The 18,414-nt window shown below is 47.3% G+C and overlaps 2 protein-coding genes across 6 annotated transcripts; one reads left to right on the top strand and one right to left on the bottom strand.

Moving 5' to 3' along the window:
* Positions 1 to 3,675: 3,675 nt before the first annotated feature.
* On the bottom strand, positions 3,676 to 9,072 carry PRR3 (proline rich 3). 5 transcript variants are annotated; one of them, XM_086706463.1, is made up of 5 exons: positions 8,744 to 9,072; positions 7,946 to 8,008; positions 5,869 to 6,051; positions 5,227 to 5,517; positions 3,676 to 4,967 (listed from the first exon to the last, which is right to left on the bottom strand). In XM_086706463.1, the coding sequence occupies exons 1-5, from the start codon at positions 8,850 to 8,852 to the stop codon at positions 4,861 to 4,863; spliced, it is 753 nt and encodes a 250-aa protein (XP_086562589.1). In that variant the 5' UTR covers positions 8,853 to 9,072; the 3' UTR covers positions 3,676 to 4,860. The 5 variants fall into 5 exon arrangements, with proteins under 5 accessions (XP_086562589.1, XP_086562590.1, XP_086562591.1 ...); XM_086706464.1 differs by lacking the exon at positions 8,744 to 9,072 and adding an exon at positions 8,488 to 8,613; XM_086706465.1 differs by lacking the exon at positions 8,744 to 9,072 and adding an exon at positions 8,260 to 8,428.
* A 162-nt stretch (positions 9,073 to 9,234) lies between these two features.
* GNL1 (G protein nucleolar 1) lies at positions 9,235 to 16,995 on the top strand. The gene is made up of 12 exons (XM_086706462.1): positions 9,235 to 10,044; positions 10,454 to 10,619; positions 10,993 to 11,129; positions 11,288 to 11,439; positions 11,547 to 11,618; positions 12,591 to 12,798; positions 12,967 to 13,062; positions 13,461 to 13,655; positions 15,430 to 15,608; positions 15,686 to 15,848; positions 16,132 to 16,272; positions 16,646 to 16,995. The coding sequence occupies exons 1-12, from the start codon at positions 9,972 to 9,974 to the stop codon at positions 16,885 to 16,887; spliced, it is 1,824 nt and encodes a 607-aa protein (XP_086562588.1). The 5' UTR covers positions 9,235 to 9,971; the 3' UTR covers positions 16,888 to 16,995.
* The last annotated feature ends 1,419 nt before the right edge of the window (positions 16,996 to 18,414 follow it).

Genomic DNA, 18,414 nt, shown 5'->3' with positions numbered 1-18,414 from the left:
CCTTTACCCCAGACCAAGCCACCATCTCTTTTCCCTGGACCACCAAAGTGGTCCCTAACTGGTGGCCCTGCTGTCATTCTCATTCTCTAGTCTATCTTCACACCTACATTAGTAGTAGTTTTAAAATGTAAATCAGTTGGGGCACCTGCGTGGCTGCAGCTCAGGTCATAATCTCATGGTTCATGAGTTTGAGCCCCATGTCGGGCTCTGTGCTGACAGCTCAGAGCCTGGAGACTGCTTTGGATTCTGTGTCTCCCTGTCTCTCTCTCTCTCTCTCTCTCTCTCAAAAATAAAACGTTAAAAAAAAATTAAATGTAAATCAGTTGTGGGGCACCTAGGTGGCTGTTGAGTCACTTGAGCATCTGACTCTTAAAAAAATTTTTTTTTATTACATTTCTTTATTTTTGAGAGGCAGAGAAGGACAGAGTGCGAGTGGGGGAGGGACAGAAAGAGAGGAAGACACAGAATCCGAAGTAAGCTCTAGGCTCTGAGCTGTCAGCACAGAACCAGATGTGGGGCTCAAACTCTCAAACCGTGAGATCATGACCTGAGCTGAAGCCAGACTCAACCGACTAAGCCACCCAGATGCCCCAAGCATCTGACTCTTGATTTCACCTCAGATCATGATCTCTCTGGTTCAAGCCTGGAGCTGCTTGGGATTCTCTCTGCCCCTTCCCTGCTCTCGCGGGACTGACTTGCGCGTGCACGCACACTCTCTCTCTCTCAAAAATAAACTTAAATGTAAATCAGCTGTTCAAACCCTCAGAATAAAATTCAAGTGCTTTGCCAAAGCCTACCAGGTTCTGTATGACCCGGCCCCTGTTGAACTTCCTGATCTCATCTCCCATAGTCTAGCCGTACTGGCCTTCTATTTTACTTCAAACTCATTCCTGCCTCAGGGCTTTTGTGATGTTCCCAATGCTTGGAATGCACGTCCCTCAAATATTCATATGGTTGCTTTTTTATTCAATTTCAGCCTCTATTCACATCTTATCTCCTCTAAGAGGCCCTATTGTAGTATTGATTTATTCTCTTCCACCTGTCACTCTCCAGCCTCTTCCTTCACTTTTTCTTTAGAGCACTTATTACTTAAGATTATATTACACATGTACTTATTGTCTATCATCCTCAATAGGTTGTAAGCACCATATAGGTAGGAATTTTGTCTTTCTCATTTTTATATCCCCAGCCCCTAAACAATGCCTAGCCCAGAGTAGGCATTAAAGTATTTATTGAATTAATGTGAAACTTACATAAGACAATAAGTGTAAAAACTTGACATGGTACCTTGCACAGAGGAAGCAAAGAGAAGACGCTACACTCTGAGATCTCTCCTCAAACCTCTCTGGCCATCTCTCCTCAATCCCCTTGTCAGGTTCATCCTTGTCCTTATTTGGCCATCAAATGTCAGCCCTCCTCAACGCTGTCAGGTTATCCTGAGCCCTCTCTTCTTCCCATTTGACATTCTCCTCTCAGGTGATTTCAGCAACAGATTCTTCAGAGTTCTATCCCAACCACCATGTCTTGAGTAGCCCCCAACCATTATTCTCTATATAGTACTCCCAATCACAACCTGTAATTATTCATCTGTTCACTTTTGAGAAAAACAGCCCCTGACGATGGGATCCTAACAGCTAGGCCATGGAGCTCAGGTTGAACATAACCTCATAGAACACCAATGTCAGACAAGGTTACTGTGACTGTCATAAAGTAAGACAAAGTTTAGAATCTTTCTAAACACAAAGATAAGATCATTGTGCAAACCATAAATATTAAACAGCCCCCTCTCAGCTAAAATGAATGGTTTTTTTAACCAGCCACGGCTTTAGCCATGTTTCATTCCTCCCTCCTTCTAGGTAAGATTAAGAAGTGCAATCATAGAATTGCCCTCACTTCCTGACAGCACCCAATCCAGAACAATTTCATTTCCTTGAACCCTCCCCCCAAATCACCTAACACAAACCTTTAATTCTGTCATTCTTATCCCTCTTAGGGAGATGGTTTCTGCAGACGAAATAAATCCAACTGTTTAACCACAGGTGTGTATGTTCCTCATGGTCTTTGGCTAGAGGGTATTGACACTTTGTCTTATTCTCTGTCGCATCCACAAATTTTAGCAGAGTAGCTGAGGACACTCATCCTGAAAGTCCAATTATTTTGTTTAATATGTAGCTGCCTGAATAAAGAGTACTTTTCCAAGCCTCAGTGGCAAGCTAGGTATTGGCCACAAGACTGTTATGGCCAGTGGCACAAGGTTGAAGTTGTGTTAGCTTTAAGGAAATTTCCTCCAACACAGGTGGTATCCTCTGCCCTTCCTGGTCCATACTGAGGCTTGGAGCATGGATAAGCAAGCTAAAGCTTCACTTCCCAAACCATGAATAAAAGGATCTGACTCAAGGAATTATGGAGCTGAAACCTGGAGGGATGGGTTCTGAATACCTGAGGACCTTGTGGTGGCATGATGCCTTGGACTACCTCTGAAGTTGTGAAACATAAACTTCTAAGACTAATTTTGTTCTGTTACAACTAACTGAAAAGCTGGGCCATAGCAGGCACTTAATATTTAGGGAATAAATGTTTCTATGCGTATGGTTTAACTGCCATCTATATGCAAAAAACTCAGATATGCAGCAGACATTTATGTCACTAGTTTTAATCTAAATACCAAACCTGTATGTGCAAATACCTTTTTTATCTCTCTTCTTGTCTTAAAAGGAAGCTCACTAATTTCAAAAACAAATTAGCAGCATTATGCCTGTTTTCTTACCTTTTTTTTTTAAAATGGTAGTTATGCAAACCAGAAAAACCTAACATACTAAAAACTAAAACCTAAAATACTTCCATTTTGACCTATTTTCAAATTTTCTTCCATTCCAGTCCCCAAGTCTATACCATCATCACAACTCACCTGGACTACTGAAGTTCCCTTCGAAGGCATTTCCAAGCCTGGCCAGCTGTATATACTGAGTGGATCTTCTTGAAAAACTAATTTAATCCATTATACTCACCTGCCTAAAACTCTTCAAAGGCTTCGGTCTTAAGACCCAAATCTGTGTTCTGCAAGGTTCTGAGTGGTCTAGTTCCTCTTTCTTCTGCCTCATCTCCTACTCTTCCCAACTCTAAGCAAACACTTCACTCTTAGACTTCACTCTCCCACCTCACTTCCTTCAGGGCTTAGTGTAAAGGTCACCTTCCCAGTCTCCCTTTATTACATACTCCCTTTTCATCATGTCTTGCTTTTGACAAATGCAACCTTACACATGTTCCTGATTTTATGATTAACGGGTGTCCCCTATAAATTCATTGGTTTTGTCTGTTATTTCTAGTGCCTAGTGTATTGTCAGGCCCACAGTCACTCCACATATATTTGCTGAAAGACTGTTTTGTCATTACCACTCCCATAAACATCAAATCTACAAACATGGGTAAAGTCTTTAAAAATTACTCCACGGATACTTGGCCTTTTTTCCTATAAAATTTTACCCTTGAACGTAATACAGCCTGGTGTGTATTTGATGCTTATAGGTTAATGGGACCTCACTGGTTCCTTCAGATTGAAAGAAACTCAAGCGTTGTCTTCTCTATTACTACTGCATATGAACAAATGAAAGAATAAAGTTGACTCCAACAAGAACAGCCTCATCTGTAACTCCAGAGATGACTGGAACACAGGGATTGAAGAAAATGCTTGTTTCCACTGCATTTATTACTAATATAAAAAAATGTTAAAAAGAAAAAAAATTCATTCTTTCTCCAACGGCTCTCATCCTTCCCTCTTGCCCACACAACTCCTGACCCATTTCCTCAGGGCCAGTTCAAAACTGAGCCTGTTCACTGCCGTTTTCACAGAAAACAACCAGTGCCAGGGATGTAGGGAAGAAGGTTAGACGAGGGCGACAGTACTGTCCAGGTTCCACCCAAAGGTAGGCCGGGTGGAGATTCACAGAATTCAGATGAAAGGGCTGGTGGCCTCACAATGACATAGTCTAACTAAAGTGGGCTGGAGAGGAGACAGGGTTGCCCATCAGAAGCTTTAGAGGACATCTCATGGGCTTGTGTCAAACTCAGAAAAACCGACACCAGGATGGGGAGACCAGGGAGGCAGTCTTGCAGAAAGGTTCACAATTCTCCCACGTTGGGAGGCGTGGAAAGTCTAGAGGGCACCGAGTCTCACTTGTTTTGGCAGAAAAACTTACTCTAGTGTTGGGAAGTCACAAAGATGCCACAGACACTGAGAGAGGCTACGTACGAGGGGATGCACAGTTTCACAAAGCACAGTGATCACAGACCAGAGCGGTGGGGATCATGCTACTGACGCAGAAACTACAAAATCCAAAAGCAGGGAGAGTGGCCTTTCAGGAAGTAACTCTGCACCAGTCATCCATACTCAACCCCAGGTCAACCTGGTGAGTTTCACAGAGCAACTGGCAACTTTTGGGGTAAGGGTTGTCACATAAAAAGGACTTAAGCAGCTAGATGGGAATGGTAGGAAATTGTTCCAGAGCTCTCAGGAATTGAGGGCAGTACTGGGGGCTAGGTGGGCAGATGCACAAGAAACAGCACCAAAGAGGTTTCCTGTTCAGCAGTCAGTTGGTGAGGGGGAAGAGGATCCAGGAGGCAGTTGAAGGGAGCAAAGATGGGGTCCCGAAGGCGAGTCTCTGGAGGCTGGATCACACACTGGGCACCAGTGATGAAACACAACTCTGAACCCCAAACGGGAAGGTGACAGATGGGGGTGGGTGTCACTGACTGAGGGTGGTGGGTGGAACAGCCTCACAGTAGCCATCACAGGGCCACAGGGAAATATATGGCCGCTAGGTCACAGAGGGCTCCTTCCAGCCTGGATGGGAAGGCACAGTCTCACAGAGGAGGTCCATTGACGCCTGGGTGGTAGAAGGCACAGAGGTCCTCATATCGACAGTGGCCCTTTTTGGCAAAGTGTCGGCAGACAGGGCGGTTGGATTTGTCTGTGAACAAGTAAAAATTGGGCAGTTTAAAATATAAGAAAGAAAACAAGATATAACAAAAACCAGAAATAGAGAGGGCAGTCAGATTTCCTACTCCCTACCATTTCCAGGTATTTATTTGGTAGTGGTAGTGATAACGGTAGTCATTCTCTGGCAGAAAAACACATTCAGGGCTACTCCTACTTCAAAAGGACAAAGGACAGCCCAAAAGAGAAGAGTCACAGGCATTTAAAAAAAAAAAAAAAAAAAAGGACCTCACCTTCCATAACTTGGGGGCCATCCTTGGGTGGGCAGGCATTTTTGATAAGAGACCAACTTTTGAGCCTTCGAGGATTTCTCTGCTCTTTGTGAAAGCCTCCCCTGGAAGGACCCCCATGGCCTGGTCCAGGAAAAGGAGGTTCAGTATTGGCTCCCCACCAACCACGACCATATGGGCCACATCTGGGGCCTACGCCCCCCCGAATTGGGCCTCTGCCCCGGGGAGGAGGTGGGAGACTCAGCAGTGGTGGAATCATTGGTCCCCTTGAGCCTGGAGGACCTCTGTGAAGAGCTGGAGAGAAAGAGAAAGACAGACACGGAAAGGTGATCAGTGGCCACCTTAATCCTGAGAAAAAAGCCCTGTGTTTTTGTTCTTTTACTTTTTATTGAAGTACAATATACATAGAGAAAAATACGCCAATTTTAAAAGCACAACTCAATTACCATCAAAGTAAACACACCTGTGTTTTTACCACCCAGGTGAAGGGATAGAGCCTTCTTAGCACTCAGAAGTCCTCCCCCCATTTGTGCCCCTCCTCCCCCACTATTCCACCCTCCTCCCCAAAGGGAACCACTATCCTGACTTCTAGCACCATAGGTTAGTTTTTGCCTGTTTTTGAACTTCACATAAATGGAATCATACAGTCTGCATTCTTTTCTGTCTGGCTCCTTTCGCTCAACATCGTGTTTGTGAGATTCATCCAAGTTGCCTGTAGCAGGAGTTCGTTCATTTTCATTGCAGTGTAGTATCCCATTGCATGCACACACAACAACTTATTTATCCATTCTACTGATGGTGGACATGTGGGTGGATTCCAGTTTGGGGCTATAACGAAAAATGCTGCTATGAACATTTTTATACATGTCTTTGTTACACATATGTATGCATTTCTGTTGAGGATAAACGTAGTATAGGTATTGTTGGGTCCTAGGGTATATGTATGGTAAAATTTAATGAAGTCAAACTTTCTTTTTCAAAGTGGCTGTACCAATTTACACTCCCACTGGCCATTGTTCCATAGCCTTGACAACACTTAGTAATATAAATTTTTTTCATTTTTGCCATTCTGGGGAGTTTTTGTTTTTAAATTGCGGTAGAACACGTAACATAAAATTTGCTGTCTTTTTTTTTTAAAGCAAACTCCATGCCCAACATGGGGCTCGATCTCACAACTCTGAGATCAAGAGTCGCATGCTCTACTGAATGAGCTAGCCAGGCACGTAAAATTTGCCATCTAAATATTTTTAAGTGCATGTTTCAGTAGTGTTCAGTAAATCCTCACTGTTGTGAAACAGATCTTTAACAACTCTCCTTTCCTCCACTCAGCTCCTGGCAACCACATTCTACTTTGCTTCTATGAATCTGATTACTTCTGATACCTCAAATAAGTAGAATCATACAACATTTGTCTTTTTCTGACTGGCTTGTTTCATTTAGCAAGAAGGCCTCAAGGTTCACCCATGCTATATAACACACAAGGATTCTCTTCCTTTTTGGGGATGAATAATATTCCATTGTATGAATATACCATATTTTGTATATCTATTCATCTCTCAATGGACACTTTGGTTGCTTCTGGCTCTTGGCTATTGTAAATAGTGCTGCAAGAATAGGAGTGTGCAAATATTTCTTCAAGATCCTGCTTTCCATTCTTTTGGATATGTACCCAGAAGTGGGACTGTTGTATCACATGGTAGCTCTATTTCTAATTTTTTTGAGGAAACGCCATAGTGTTTTCCATAGAATTGCATCATTTTACTATCTTAGCAACAGTGCACAAGGGTCTCAACTTCAAAGTGGTGTGTTTTTATCTTGCAGTTATTTGACAACTAATGATACTGAGTTCTTGGTCACATGTTCTTGGTCACTTAGATCTCAGTTTTTGAGAAACAGCTGCTCTGGTCCTTTGCCCACTTTTCTAACAGGTTGTCTAGAAGAGTTCTGTATATATTCTAGATATGAGCTCTTTATTGGTTATACTTATTGCAAATATCTTCTACTCTCTAGCTTCCTATTAATTTCTTAATGGTGTTATTTGGTTGATAAAAGTTTAATGTAGTTCAGTTTATCAATCTTTCCTTTATGGTTAGTGTGTGTGTGCTTCTTGTCTGTTTAAGAACTCGTATCTCCTCTAAGACTATGAAATGTATTTATTTTCTTTACCTTTAACACTCAGATCTACAGTTCACGTGGAATTGATGTTTACACATGAATAGTTCAGATTTCATCCCCCCCACCCGTGAATATCCAATTGATCCAGCATGATCTACTGCAACAACCACTACTTCAGCTCGATCTTCATTACAAATGAAGTGTCTACATATGTGCAGGCCTGTTACTAGTCTCTTTGTACTGAGATACTGATTTATGACAATACCACATCATAGTAACCATAGTTTTACAGTAATAAGTCCTCCTATTTCAAGACTGCCTTTGCAATCTCTCAGCCTGATCCTTTGCATTTCCACGTAATAACACAGAAGGCTTATTTCCATTATAGGGATTGTAACTGGGAATGCATTGAATCTGTAGATCAATTTGGGAAGAAGTGACATTTTTACATCATTGAACTTTCCAATCTGTGAATATACAACATTTTTCCATTAATTTACGTAAAGAATCCCTGATGTTTTGGTTTTGAGTCCTTCCTGGGTTGTAGTCCCTCCCTTGCTCCCTTCTCCAGGACCTAATCAAAGGATCAGAGCCCCCTTGTCCTCACCTGACTTGGGGTCACCAGGCTTTCCATTGGCCATGGGGGGAGGGCCCAGAAGGCTGGGTGGTCCTAAGAGTAGACACGAAAATATAGTCACCGGAATGGACTAAAGTACTGATGATCCTGTTATGGTTTTCTGCTACTCATCTTTTAATCCAATCAGTACAGCCAGATATATTCTCAGCAGTGTTACAAGTTGTTAGCCCATCTATCTGCCCTTTCCTCTGCAAAGCGTTCTCAGAGTTTGCAAAAAAAAAAAAAAAAAAAAAAAAGTAGAGACTCAGTCAAAGAGAGCACACAATGCGGAAAGCATACTTAACAGCTTTCTCTTTCCCTCACATAGTTGCTATCCAAAACATCCCAGGTGATTCTAGAGGTAATCCAATTCCTCTCCCTAACTATTGGCCAATCAGAGCGATCCCTTCACACCTCCCGCCCCAGAGTAGTTTAGAGAAGGCAGCATTTCCACTTTCTCTGTGCAAGTCTGGTCACAAGTTGTTATTCTAGACATCGCAATCTGCAACCTCTCCAGGCCCCCCCCCCCTTGCCTTCTGCGGCTGCGCACACGAGCTCTTTATCCTTTTCTCCCTTGTCTTCTTCAGAAAGGTTAGGGACCGGATGGAAGTTGAGGAGTCAAGGAAGAGAACTCGCTCAGGACTCCACATCGGACAGCCTCCTATCCCCGCCCCAGCGCTTGCGCCCTTCCTTCTTCCGTTAGAGCCCCCTCCCCCGCGCCTTTTCAGACCCCATCCCCTTGCCTTGACCAGCTGACAGGCATGTGCACACCCCTCCCGGGCTCCTCACCTATGGGACTCCCATCCTCCTCGTCTCCAGTCTCTTCCCGCTCTGGCAGCGGGGGCTGCTGCAGTGGAGGCTGCTGCTGCTGCTGACTCTGCTTCTTTCGTTTCGGCATCGTGGTTGCGGCAATGGCTGCAGCGGGATTTGGAGGGCAGTGAGGAAGGGGCACGCTGGGATTCTGTTTCCGCTTCCGTTGGGTGGCCTGAGAAGCTGAGGCTCCTGCCCCTTCATTTCCGGAAGGCTCCGGGGAGCCTTTGTGGGGCTCGGTCTCTGCCAGACGATAATGGCAGGCCCAAGCCTTCTTTTTGTTGCGTTCCTATAAATGCTTAAAGAAAATTCCACTCTTCTCTCCTCGCTGAAAAGACCCCACAACCGGCTCCTCACAATGTGCCATAGAGTCGATAGGCTGTCGGGCCAGAAGGCCTGAGACCGCTGTCGCACCTTTAAGTCGCCACATCCGGTCCCGGGTTACCATGGTAACAGCTGAAGACACAACTTCGTGCCCTCTGACCTCTCTTCAAAAGTCCTTGTCCGGCCTGGGTTTCCCTCCTCGCCCGCGCTTGCCCGTATGATCTGTATCTCTATCATCGTCCCACAAGGAATTTTGGTCCCACGAAGGTGGCGCGCCCAGGACTCTTTAGACTGCCACCCGTCCCTCAAGACATCTGACCCTGTCCCCAGTGTAGCTCAGCAACTTGACTTCATTGCCAAGACACGCAGTCCGGTCTTTCCACAAAGGTCAAGCCCGGGGGTTGCTAAAATATCTTAAGCGCATCCACGCCTCTCTCTCCCCTAGGTGGTAGGACCCGCCCTCTGCTCCACCGACCCCTCCAGGTGAGTGGTAGCTTCCCCCAGCGCGCAAGGTAGTGATGACACGCGTCCCCCCTCTTCCGAGCGCGAGTTGGTAGCGTCCGTGACGAAGTTAGCTTGATCCTCCCACGCGCGCCTCCTTCCTCGCCGCAGCTGCGCCCTGTCCGTGCCACTGAGTCTCACGTGCGGGTAGCCCACCCCGCATCTTCCTCTCGCCTCGCTGCCAGAGGAAAGTGGCTGTATTTCCCTTCGTCCGCCTTCCACTCAGGCCACTGGGGCGAATCGGCCAGGCCCGCTCGCTGACGTCACCTCATAGCCCCGCCCCCTCAAGGGTCCCAGGCCCTTGCGGCGGGGGTTGCCCGGGGGGAGTCCGTTGAGGCGGCCGGAGCTCGGCGGAGGTTGGGCCAGGTGACTGGTCCAGGCCATGCCGAGAAAGAAGCCCTTCAGCGTGAAGCAAAAGAAGAAGCAGTTGCAGGACAAGCGGGAGCGGAAGCGAGGTCAGTGCAGGAGCGAGGGGAGGGGGCGGGGCTCGGGCTCCCGCACATCTGGAAGTAGGGGTGTGACGGCCGCACCTCTGCGGGGCGTGGGAGTGGGTGGTGGCCGCGCGCGGACGCTCGCGGGCCACCGCAGAGGGGATTCTCTTACCCCAGGCTCCTTGGAAGGGGTGGGAAAGGATGGATAGTTGGGGGAGGGGAACCCCTCCAGCTCTAACCGGGCGCCATCCCCGCAGGTCTCTGGTGGAGGAATGACTCCCCCCACACACATCCGGTAGGGTGTTGAGCGGGATGGCTGGGAGCCCCCGGCCTCAAAAGAAGTGGGGTCTTGTGAGAAACCAGGCTGACCGAGGAGGGGGTCTTACAGCCCCTTAGAACCCGCCAGCTCGGCGTCACCAACTCCTCCCCGCAGGGCTCCAAGATGGGCTGCGATCCAGTTCCAACAGCCGCAGCGGGAGCCGGGAGCGGCGGGAGGAGCAAACCGACACCTCAGACGGGGAGTCTGTGACCCATCATATCCGCAGGCTCAACCAGCAGCCTTCCCAGGGGCTGGGTCCTCGAGGCTATGACCCAAATCGGTGAGAGTAGGCGGGGGAGGGGGGTGTACTGGTCCGGGCTTCCCCGCCTACCCGGATGTGAGAGTATTGGGGGAAACTCGGCTATTGCTGGTGGAGGAGATGGGGCTGGGATGCCACCGTTCTCCGCAGGCAGCTGGGCTCACCGGAGCAGGCCACAGTTCTCTCTTCCGGAGGGGCTGGAGAGAGTTCTTGGTTTTTAGAAGGGAGAGGCTTAGGGGAAGGTCGAATACTGTGGGAAAGAGAGACTTGAGGGAGGGCTTACTGAAAGGAGACTTGAACAACTCTGAAGAGAAAGCTCTACGAAGTTGTCTGCCCAAGAGGGGAGTTTGTGGTCACAGGATTGCAAGAGATGGCGCGGTCCCTGTCCCATTAGATACCGGCTGCATTTTGAGCGAGACAGCCGGGAGGAGGTGGAAAGGAGAAAGAAAGCAGCCCGGGAGCAAGTGCTACAGCCGGTCAGTGCTGAGCTGCTGGAGCTGGACATCCGAGAGGTCTATCAGCCTGGCTCAGGTGAGAGCTCAACACATGGATGTTTGGGAGAGGCAGTGGGCTCGGGGAAGGAGCTTGGAAGAGGAAGACCTGACTGCCGGGAAGGAGAGGTTCTGCGATGTACTCTTGAGCCCTGAAACTGTTCTTAGACTTACTTGGACTTTTTCTTGATTTCCCAGTCCTGGACTTTCCCCGACGTCCTCCTTGGAGCTATGAGATGTCCAAGGAGCAGCTAATGAGCCAGGAGGAACGTAGCTTCCAGGAGTATCTTGCAAAGATTCATGGGGCTTACACCTCTGAGAAACTCAGCTACTTTGAGCATAATCTGGAGGTGAGAATGCAGTGGGGACAGGAGTGACCTTTCTTCAAATTGGTCTGGGGTCGGGTAGGAGAGGGACTCCAGGCTTAGGTACTCTTCCACTGATGTTGTCTTTTTAGACATGGAGGCAGCTGTGGCGCGTGTTGGAGATGTCTGACATTGTCCTGCTTATCACTGATATCCGACATCCAGTGAGTACTGGGAATGAGGGTGGCAAGGGGGAGGGGGAAGGAAGATTCTTGTAGGGTAAAGGGCAGAGGCAGAAATTGGGAGCTGGAGAGGTATCTTTCATTTCTAGTCTTCTCTGTCAGTATGACTAATGTTTGCAGTCAGGAACTCAGTCTTTTATTCATCAGTGTCACAGCTTGCCACTTCTGCTCTGGTTAATTGATCCTTTTTTTTACTTCCTTTGATGAAAAACTACATAATTTGTTTCCCATCCCACCAGAGCTAGACCCATAGAAAGTTCTAGTGTGGAGCTCCAAGGGATTCTGTGAAGGCAGCTAGGGCTTCCCCTGCTCCATCATGTTAGTCACTACAGAATTCAGCCTCACCTGCAATAGTGGTTAAGACAGTGGTTAAGGCTCTAGTCTCTGCTGCTAGATGACCCTTGTGGTAATCTGGCTTTACCACTTCATTGTTGTCCTCTAGTGAGAGAAAGGGAGGTCTGTGAGAACATTTAGGTTGGAAGTCCTTAACAACATATATACACGCATTGGTACACATATGTGTGCACTCACATGCACTCACACAGCCACACATGCTTGCCACAAACATGCACACGCATATGTGTGTGCATACGCATGTGTATAAACATAAGTGCATGCACATAAAAATAGGTGCGAAGTTTGATCCCAACCCCCACCCCTATTCCTGACCCCAGCCTTTATCCCAGTGTGCTAGGTATCACTATTTCCTTGTCTTGTGTTTGGCTCATTTCCATTCCTAATTAGGACCTGTAAGAAGTTCCCCAGACAATTGCACAGGTATTGCTTACCATTACTTTATTTTCCTAGTTTAGTTTGGCTGATTTACTCTTTTGCTCCAGAATCTGCTACCACTAGAGTCTTGTCTCTGAGCTGTGCCTGGTGAGTGGGGAGCTAGAGGCAGAGAACTCTGGGTTGATCTCTCATTGCTCCCTCCTCTCACCAACCCTGTCCCAGGTTGTGAATTTCCCACCAGCACTTTACGAGTACGTGACTGGAGAACTTGGGTTGGCCTTGGTCTTGGTCCTGAACAAGGTGGATCTAGCCCCACCGGCTCTTGTCGTTGCCTGGAAGCATTATTTTCACCAGCACTATCCCCAGCTCCACATAGTCCTTTTTACCTCTTTCCCTCGGGACCCACGGACCCCACAGGACCCTAGTAGCGGTGAGTGGGCAATGAGGAAGGCAGTATGGGAGACGTGGGTGGCAGGGGACAACAGGGAGAACAGAGAGGCTTGTTGACAAAGGAGTACCTGATATTGGTCTTAAGGGTGGTGGGTGAGATGGGGTGCATAAGCCCATGTGCTAACACTTTTGTGCCCTCTGATCTCAGTTTTGAAGAAGAGTCGGAGACGGGGGAGAGGATGGACTCGGGCACTAGGGCCGGAGCAGTTACTGAGAGCCTGTGAAGCCATCACTGCGGGGAAAGGTATATACCTCTTAGAGGGGAGCTGTGGGACGATATGTGGAAAGCCCAAGGCTTGAAGTCATTTTGCTTACCTTCCTTAAAGTCAGTGCCTTCTTTATGGATGTAGGCAAGAAGCCAGAGGGAGGGGTAGAAGAGGGAGCAGACTGACTTGGTGGCAACAGAGGCAGCAGGTAGACAGGAGCCCCAGTGGTCTGTTGCTTTCAGTCTTCCCAGTATTTTTCTGAAACTCAAACATTCATATGATTTCTGTGTGGGGTCAAGTGAAGGCTGGGGAGAATGTATTGTGCAGGTTGGCACTCTTGGGGCGCCAGTTACATCAGCTGTGCAGTGTATAGTCTGTGCAGTCATTTATGGTGGCCCTAGGGAGAACCTTCATCATAATCTCCTTCTTGGAACAGTGGACTTAAACAGCTGGCGGGAGAAGATTGCCCGAGATGTGGCTGGGGCCACCTGGGGAAATGGCTCTGGGGAGGAGGAGGAAGAAGAGGATGGACCTGCAGTCCTTGTGGAGCAGCAGACTGACTCAGCAATGGAGCCAACCAGCCCAACCCGGGAGCGCTACAAAGACGGAGTGGTGACCATTGGCTGTGTGGGTAAGGAAGCAATGGCCCATGCATGGCAGCCTCCTATGAGGTACAGAGTTTCACTCTTTGGAAAAGGAGGGTGTCGGCAATAGCGGAAGTATCCTGGCACCCCTGAGTTAAATTCCCCCTTTCCTTACCTCTTATTAATTTTGAGGAAGTTATTTACCCATTTTGAGTCTTAGTTACTTTGATTTTTAGAATGGGGATGCTGATACCCAATTAGAATGGATGTTAGGAATGAAGGGAATGGCATACAGAGAGCCTAATGATGCCTGACAGATAGTGATAATGGTAATAATCACGATTGTTGAAATTTAGTATTTATGTGGTACTTACTATGTACCAGGCGTTATTCTGAAAGACATAGATTTTAACTGTTTACATGGTAGTAATCAATAGTAGAGCAATCATTAAATCAGAGCAGGAGCTTTGTTAGCATTAGTATCTTTCTGAGCCTTATCCCATTAAGTTTGTTGTCAAGGAGCATCTTCCCTGAATTAATAGCCTTGTCTCTGCTCTTTTTGGGGAGGAAAGGAATGTATGATTAAGGCCCAGAGACCCTTTCCTTTGCTGTGGGACAGGCAGTCCTGAGGTTTCATTTACCTCCAGTTCTTAGCAAATATTTACTGAGTGCCGGGTGCTGTTCCAGGGATGGGTTATGCTGTTGTGAAAATGGCAGAGAAGTCCTTACCCTCACAGAGCTTATTTCCTTGAAAGTAAGTTGATTCATGATTTGAAATCATATTATTTAGGGGCATTGAAAGGTAGAGAGTGATTCAGCGAGGAGGGTTCTCATGCAAAACTCCCTCTGAGAAGAGCCCAGGATGTTCAGAGGAAGTAGCTATTTGGAGATAATGGGAAAAGGGCCTTCCTGACCAAGGGGTCAGTAAATGAGAGGGTCTTCATGTGGGAATGAGCTTGGTGATTTTTGGATAAGCCAGAGTGTCAGGGCATTGGGGGATGGGAGCCATGGGGTTGAGTAAGATGGAGGAGAGGGGCAGGACCGGGGAGTTCAAGGTGAACTCAAGTGTGAAAGCTACTGGCTATAGAGCTGGGGCCTGGGATCTCAGTTGGGTAAGAAGAGAAGTAAGGACATGAGTTCAGTATTGAATAGTGGTTTTGTACTAGAGTCAGAGTTGAAGATTTATTGGAACTGAGGAAACAGAGTAAGTGAGCTGAATTGATAGGATGTCAGGGCAGAGAGAGTGGTGCCTGTGGTTGAGATTTTGAAGGTGTGAAGTGACAAGGTCCAGAGTACAACCTTGACAGTGGGTAGTTGAGGAAATGATCTTTGGAAAATAGATGCAGGCACCGAGAGGTCAGAGTGCTAAACAGAACACCTGTGCAGATACCAAAGTCACCCAGAATGACGGAGGTGGTCCTGAAGAGAGCAGCAGTGAGCCTCCAAGGGTTTATAGTCTTCTTCTTGGACAAGTTGTAATGATTATGAGATACATGTTTCACTTGTGTTGGGCATTTGGTCTGCTGCAGGCACTGAACCACACAGTTCTATTTGTTTCTGTTTTATTTAATCCTGACTACTCACTTGTAAAATGAGGAAACAGGCTCAGAAAGTGAAGCAAATTGCCTTGAGGTTACAAAGCTGATAAGTGGAGAGGCCAGGATTCAACCCTGGCAGCCCAGAGCCTGATTTGTTTGAAACTTTTAAGGTTATACTGCTTCCTTGATTTCTGAGCTTTACTTCTCTTTTTCTCTATAGCTGTTGTCTTACCTGTCACAGAGTAGGGATCTGTCCAGTGTTAATTTTCCTTGCCTTCTTTAGGTTTCCCAAATGTGGGAAAGTCCTCGCTGATCAACGGGCTGGTGGGGCGGAAGGTCGTGAGTGTCTCCAGAACCCCCGGCCATACCCGATACTTTCAGACCTACTTTCTCACTCCCTCTGTGAAGCTCTGTGACTGCCCTGGCCTCATATTCCCCTCCCTTCTGCCCAGGCAGTTGCAGGTATGAGGTATGATGGGGCAGGGAGGGAGAGAAAGCAGAAGGCCAGGAACAGGCTGAGCATTCTTGTTTCCCCTCAGGTTTTGGCGGGGATCTACCCCATTGCCCAAATCCAGGAGCCATACACCGCAGTGGGCTATCTGGCCTCTCGAATCCCTGTGCAGGTCCTGCTTCACTTGCGCCACCCAGAGGCCAAGGATCCCTCAGCAGAACATCCCTGGTGTGCCTGGGACATCTGTGAAGGTGGGCTCCATGTTCCTGGCTTCTCCCCTTGCCCTTTACCCTGCTCTATCTCCTCTCCTCTTCTCAGAGGTTCTGCTCTTGGTAAAATATCTGGCTACTCATGCTTGGATTTCTGTCGTGGAGCCAGCAAGATCTGTGGCCAGAGAAAAGTGAAATGAAGCTGTGGCCAGAGAAAAGAGAAAATGTTCCAGAGAAAAGTGGAAGGACTACGTTATGGGAATAGGGTGATGGTGACTGGGTCCGGTTAATGGCTTCCCTCCCCATTATTCTTTTCTCTCTTCAGCCTGGGCAGAGAAACGTGGTTATAAGACAGCCAAGGCAGCCCGGAATGATGTGTACAGAGCAGCCAATAGCCTCCTGCGGCTGGCACTGGATGGCCGCCTCAGCCTGTGTTTTCATCCGCCAGGCTACAGTGAACAGAAAGGTCAGACAGCCAGTGTTCCTGTGCTATGATGTAGGCAAAAGGCTTTGTGGCTCAGGGTCAGATCTGGATTCTACACCTGTTAGCCAGCTCTGTGTTACTAAACATCTTTGAGACAGTTTCCTGATCTGCAAAACCAGGGTGATAGTTGCCTCCTGGTAAGGTGGTGGTAGAGAGTAGAGTTAATGTATGCAGAGCTGTTGTTCGGTGCCCAGCCCGTGGGAGTTTGAATGAATGAATGAATGAATGAATGAATGAATGCCAGCAGCTACAGAACTGATTGTTACTCTTAGTTTTTGCTTCTTCCCCATCTTTCTCTGGCTTTAGTTCCTTGCTTAAAACTCTCCTCCATTCTTTTCTTGTTTTGGTTCCCCAGGCACCTGGGAGTCCCATCCGGAGACCACAGAGCTGGTGGTTTTGCAGGGCAGGGTGGGGCCAGCAGGTGACGAGGAGGAGGAGGAAGAAGAAGAGCTGAGCAGCTCCTGTGAGGAGGAGGGAGAGGAGGACCGGGATGCGGATGAGGAGGGGGAAGGGGATGAGGACACCCCGACTTCAGCTCCAGGGTCCAGCCTGGCTGCCCGAAACCCTTATGCCCTACTGGGCGAGGACGAGTGCTGAGTCCTTGCCCTGTGCCATCTGCTCCACCCAGTATCTCTGCTTTTGGACTGACCTGAGGGTACCTCCCCTCTGCCATCCCAATTGTGAATAAAGATTGTCTGCTTTGTAGCCCCTTCCCCAGATGGACTGAGGTGAGAGCGGCTGTTTTAGGCCGACAGTTGTGGGAGACTTCTCTCTTCTTCTCCCTTCTTTTCTCGTGCATTCTTTTTGGGAAGGAAGAGCTCTCTTAAGGGTTACTTCACTGGGTTCTAAGGCCCTGAAATCCACTGTCTCTGCTCACTTTCCCATTCTGCACTTTATGGATCCTGTTATCAACATGGGGCGGGGAAGTCACTTCAGGCTTTGAGGCCTGGTCTAAATCCAACCCTCTTTTGGAGTTCATGCCATTCCTTCCTTCTCAGATTTGAGCAGCAGCCTTGTGTGTTCTCTGCTGCTAGACCTGGGTTATACTAGGATCTTTTTGGAGAAGAAGTGGTAAGAGGTGTGACAAGCTGATGTCTCCATGTGAGATTTTTACAGGATTTATTGAAATTCAACAACTACTTTTTGAGGGTCAACTGTTTGTCTGGATCTGTGCTAAGTACTGAGCATATAAAGATGCACGAACAGGACCTGACCTAAATGTGCAGCTTTGCCGTGATTAAGATCCCATTTTCAGATAACCAAGTTTTTGGATTAAGAAGGGTATGTGATGTTCTCCAAATCTTTGGGGCTCATACACTATAATTCTAGGACTTCCTGTTGATAGAATTTTTAGTTAAGACAATGTTTGTGAAAATGGTGATTAAATGTGTAGAAGTAGCATCTTAATTACTGGCAAACAAGTAGTGTGCACACTTACGATTTGAGCAGACCAGCCTCTTAAGTACAGTGTTAAGCTTTATTATTTAAAGGTCTACATGCATGGAAGGTCTGTGAGATTCATAAGGGAGGGCACAGAATCAGCCTTCTGAATCCCATTTGCCCTGGTTTTGGAATGGAGCTAAAATGAGCAGTGCAGGGTCTGAGCTAGAAGTCAGCAGGTAGACAGCTAGCTGTCTTATGGAGTCATGTGCATTTCAGCAGCAGTTAGTTCTCTTGTGAGTCAGGGTATTTTAACATTTGCTGTACTTTCTTAAGCAAGCAACTGGACTCCTAGACTTAATTCTTGGAGGAAAAGGAGAATGAGATTTGTTTTGTTGGCTGCCACAATGTTGTCTGGGTTGAGTGGTAGCAAAAAGTATTGTTTAACAGATTGACAAACCATTAGGTGTAGGGGAAGGAGAAAATGCGAGTACCAGATTTTTTCCCTTCACTCTAAAGCATCCCATGCAGGATCTGGGTCATGGGGCAGTTTTCGGTAATGCCAATAGAAACCCTGCAATCCAGGAGTGAAGGAAACTAAGTATATTTAGGAGAAGCTGATATGTTTGGCTTTTGAGGCCTAGTCACATACTCCCAAGCTCATCCTCTGTTGGTCCAGTGCAGACATAAGTCCTGCAATTTGCATTCCAGAACAAAGATTAAATACTGTGAGCATGTGAATGT

This window comes from Puma concolor, chromosome B2 (assembly GCF_028749965.1).
Source record: "Puma concolor isolate L17-30 chromosome B2, mPumCon1.1.hap2, whole genome shotgun sequence".
NCBI classification, from domain to species: domain Eukaryota; kingdom Metazoa; phylum Chordata; class Mammalia; order Carnivora; family Felidae; genus Puma; species Puma concolor.
This window is presented reverse-complemented; position numbering and strand designations above follow the sequence as displayed.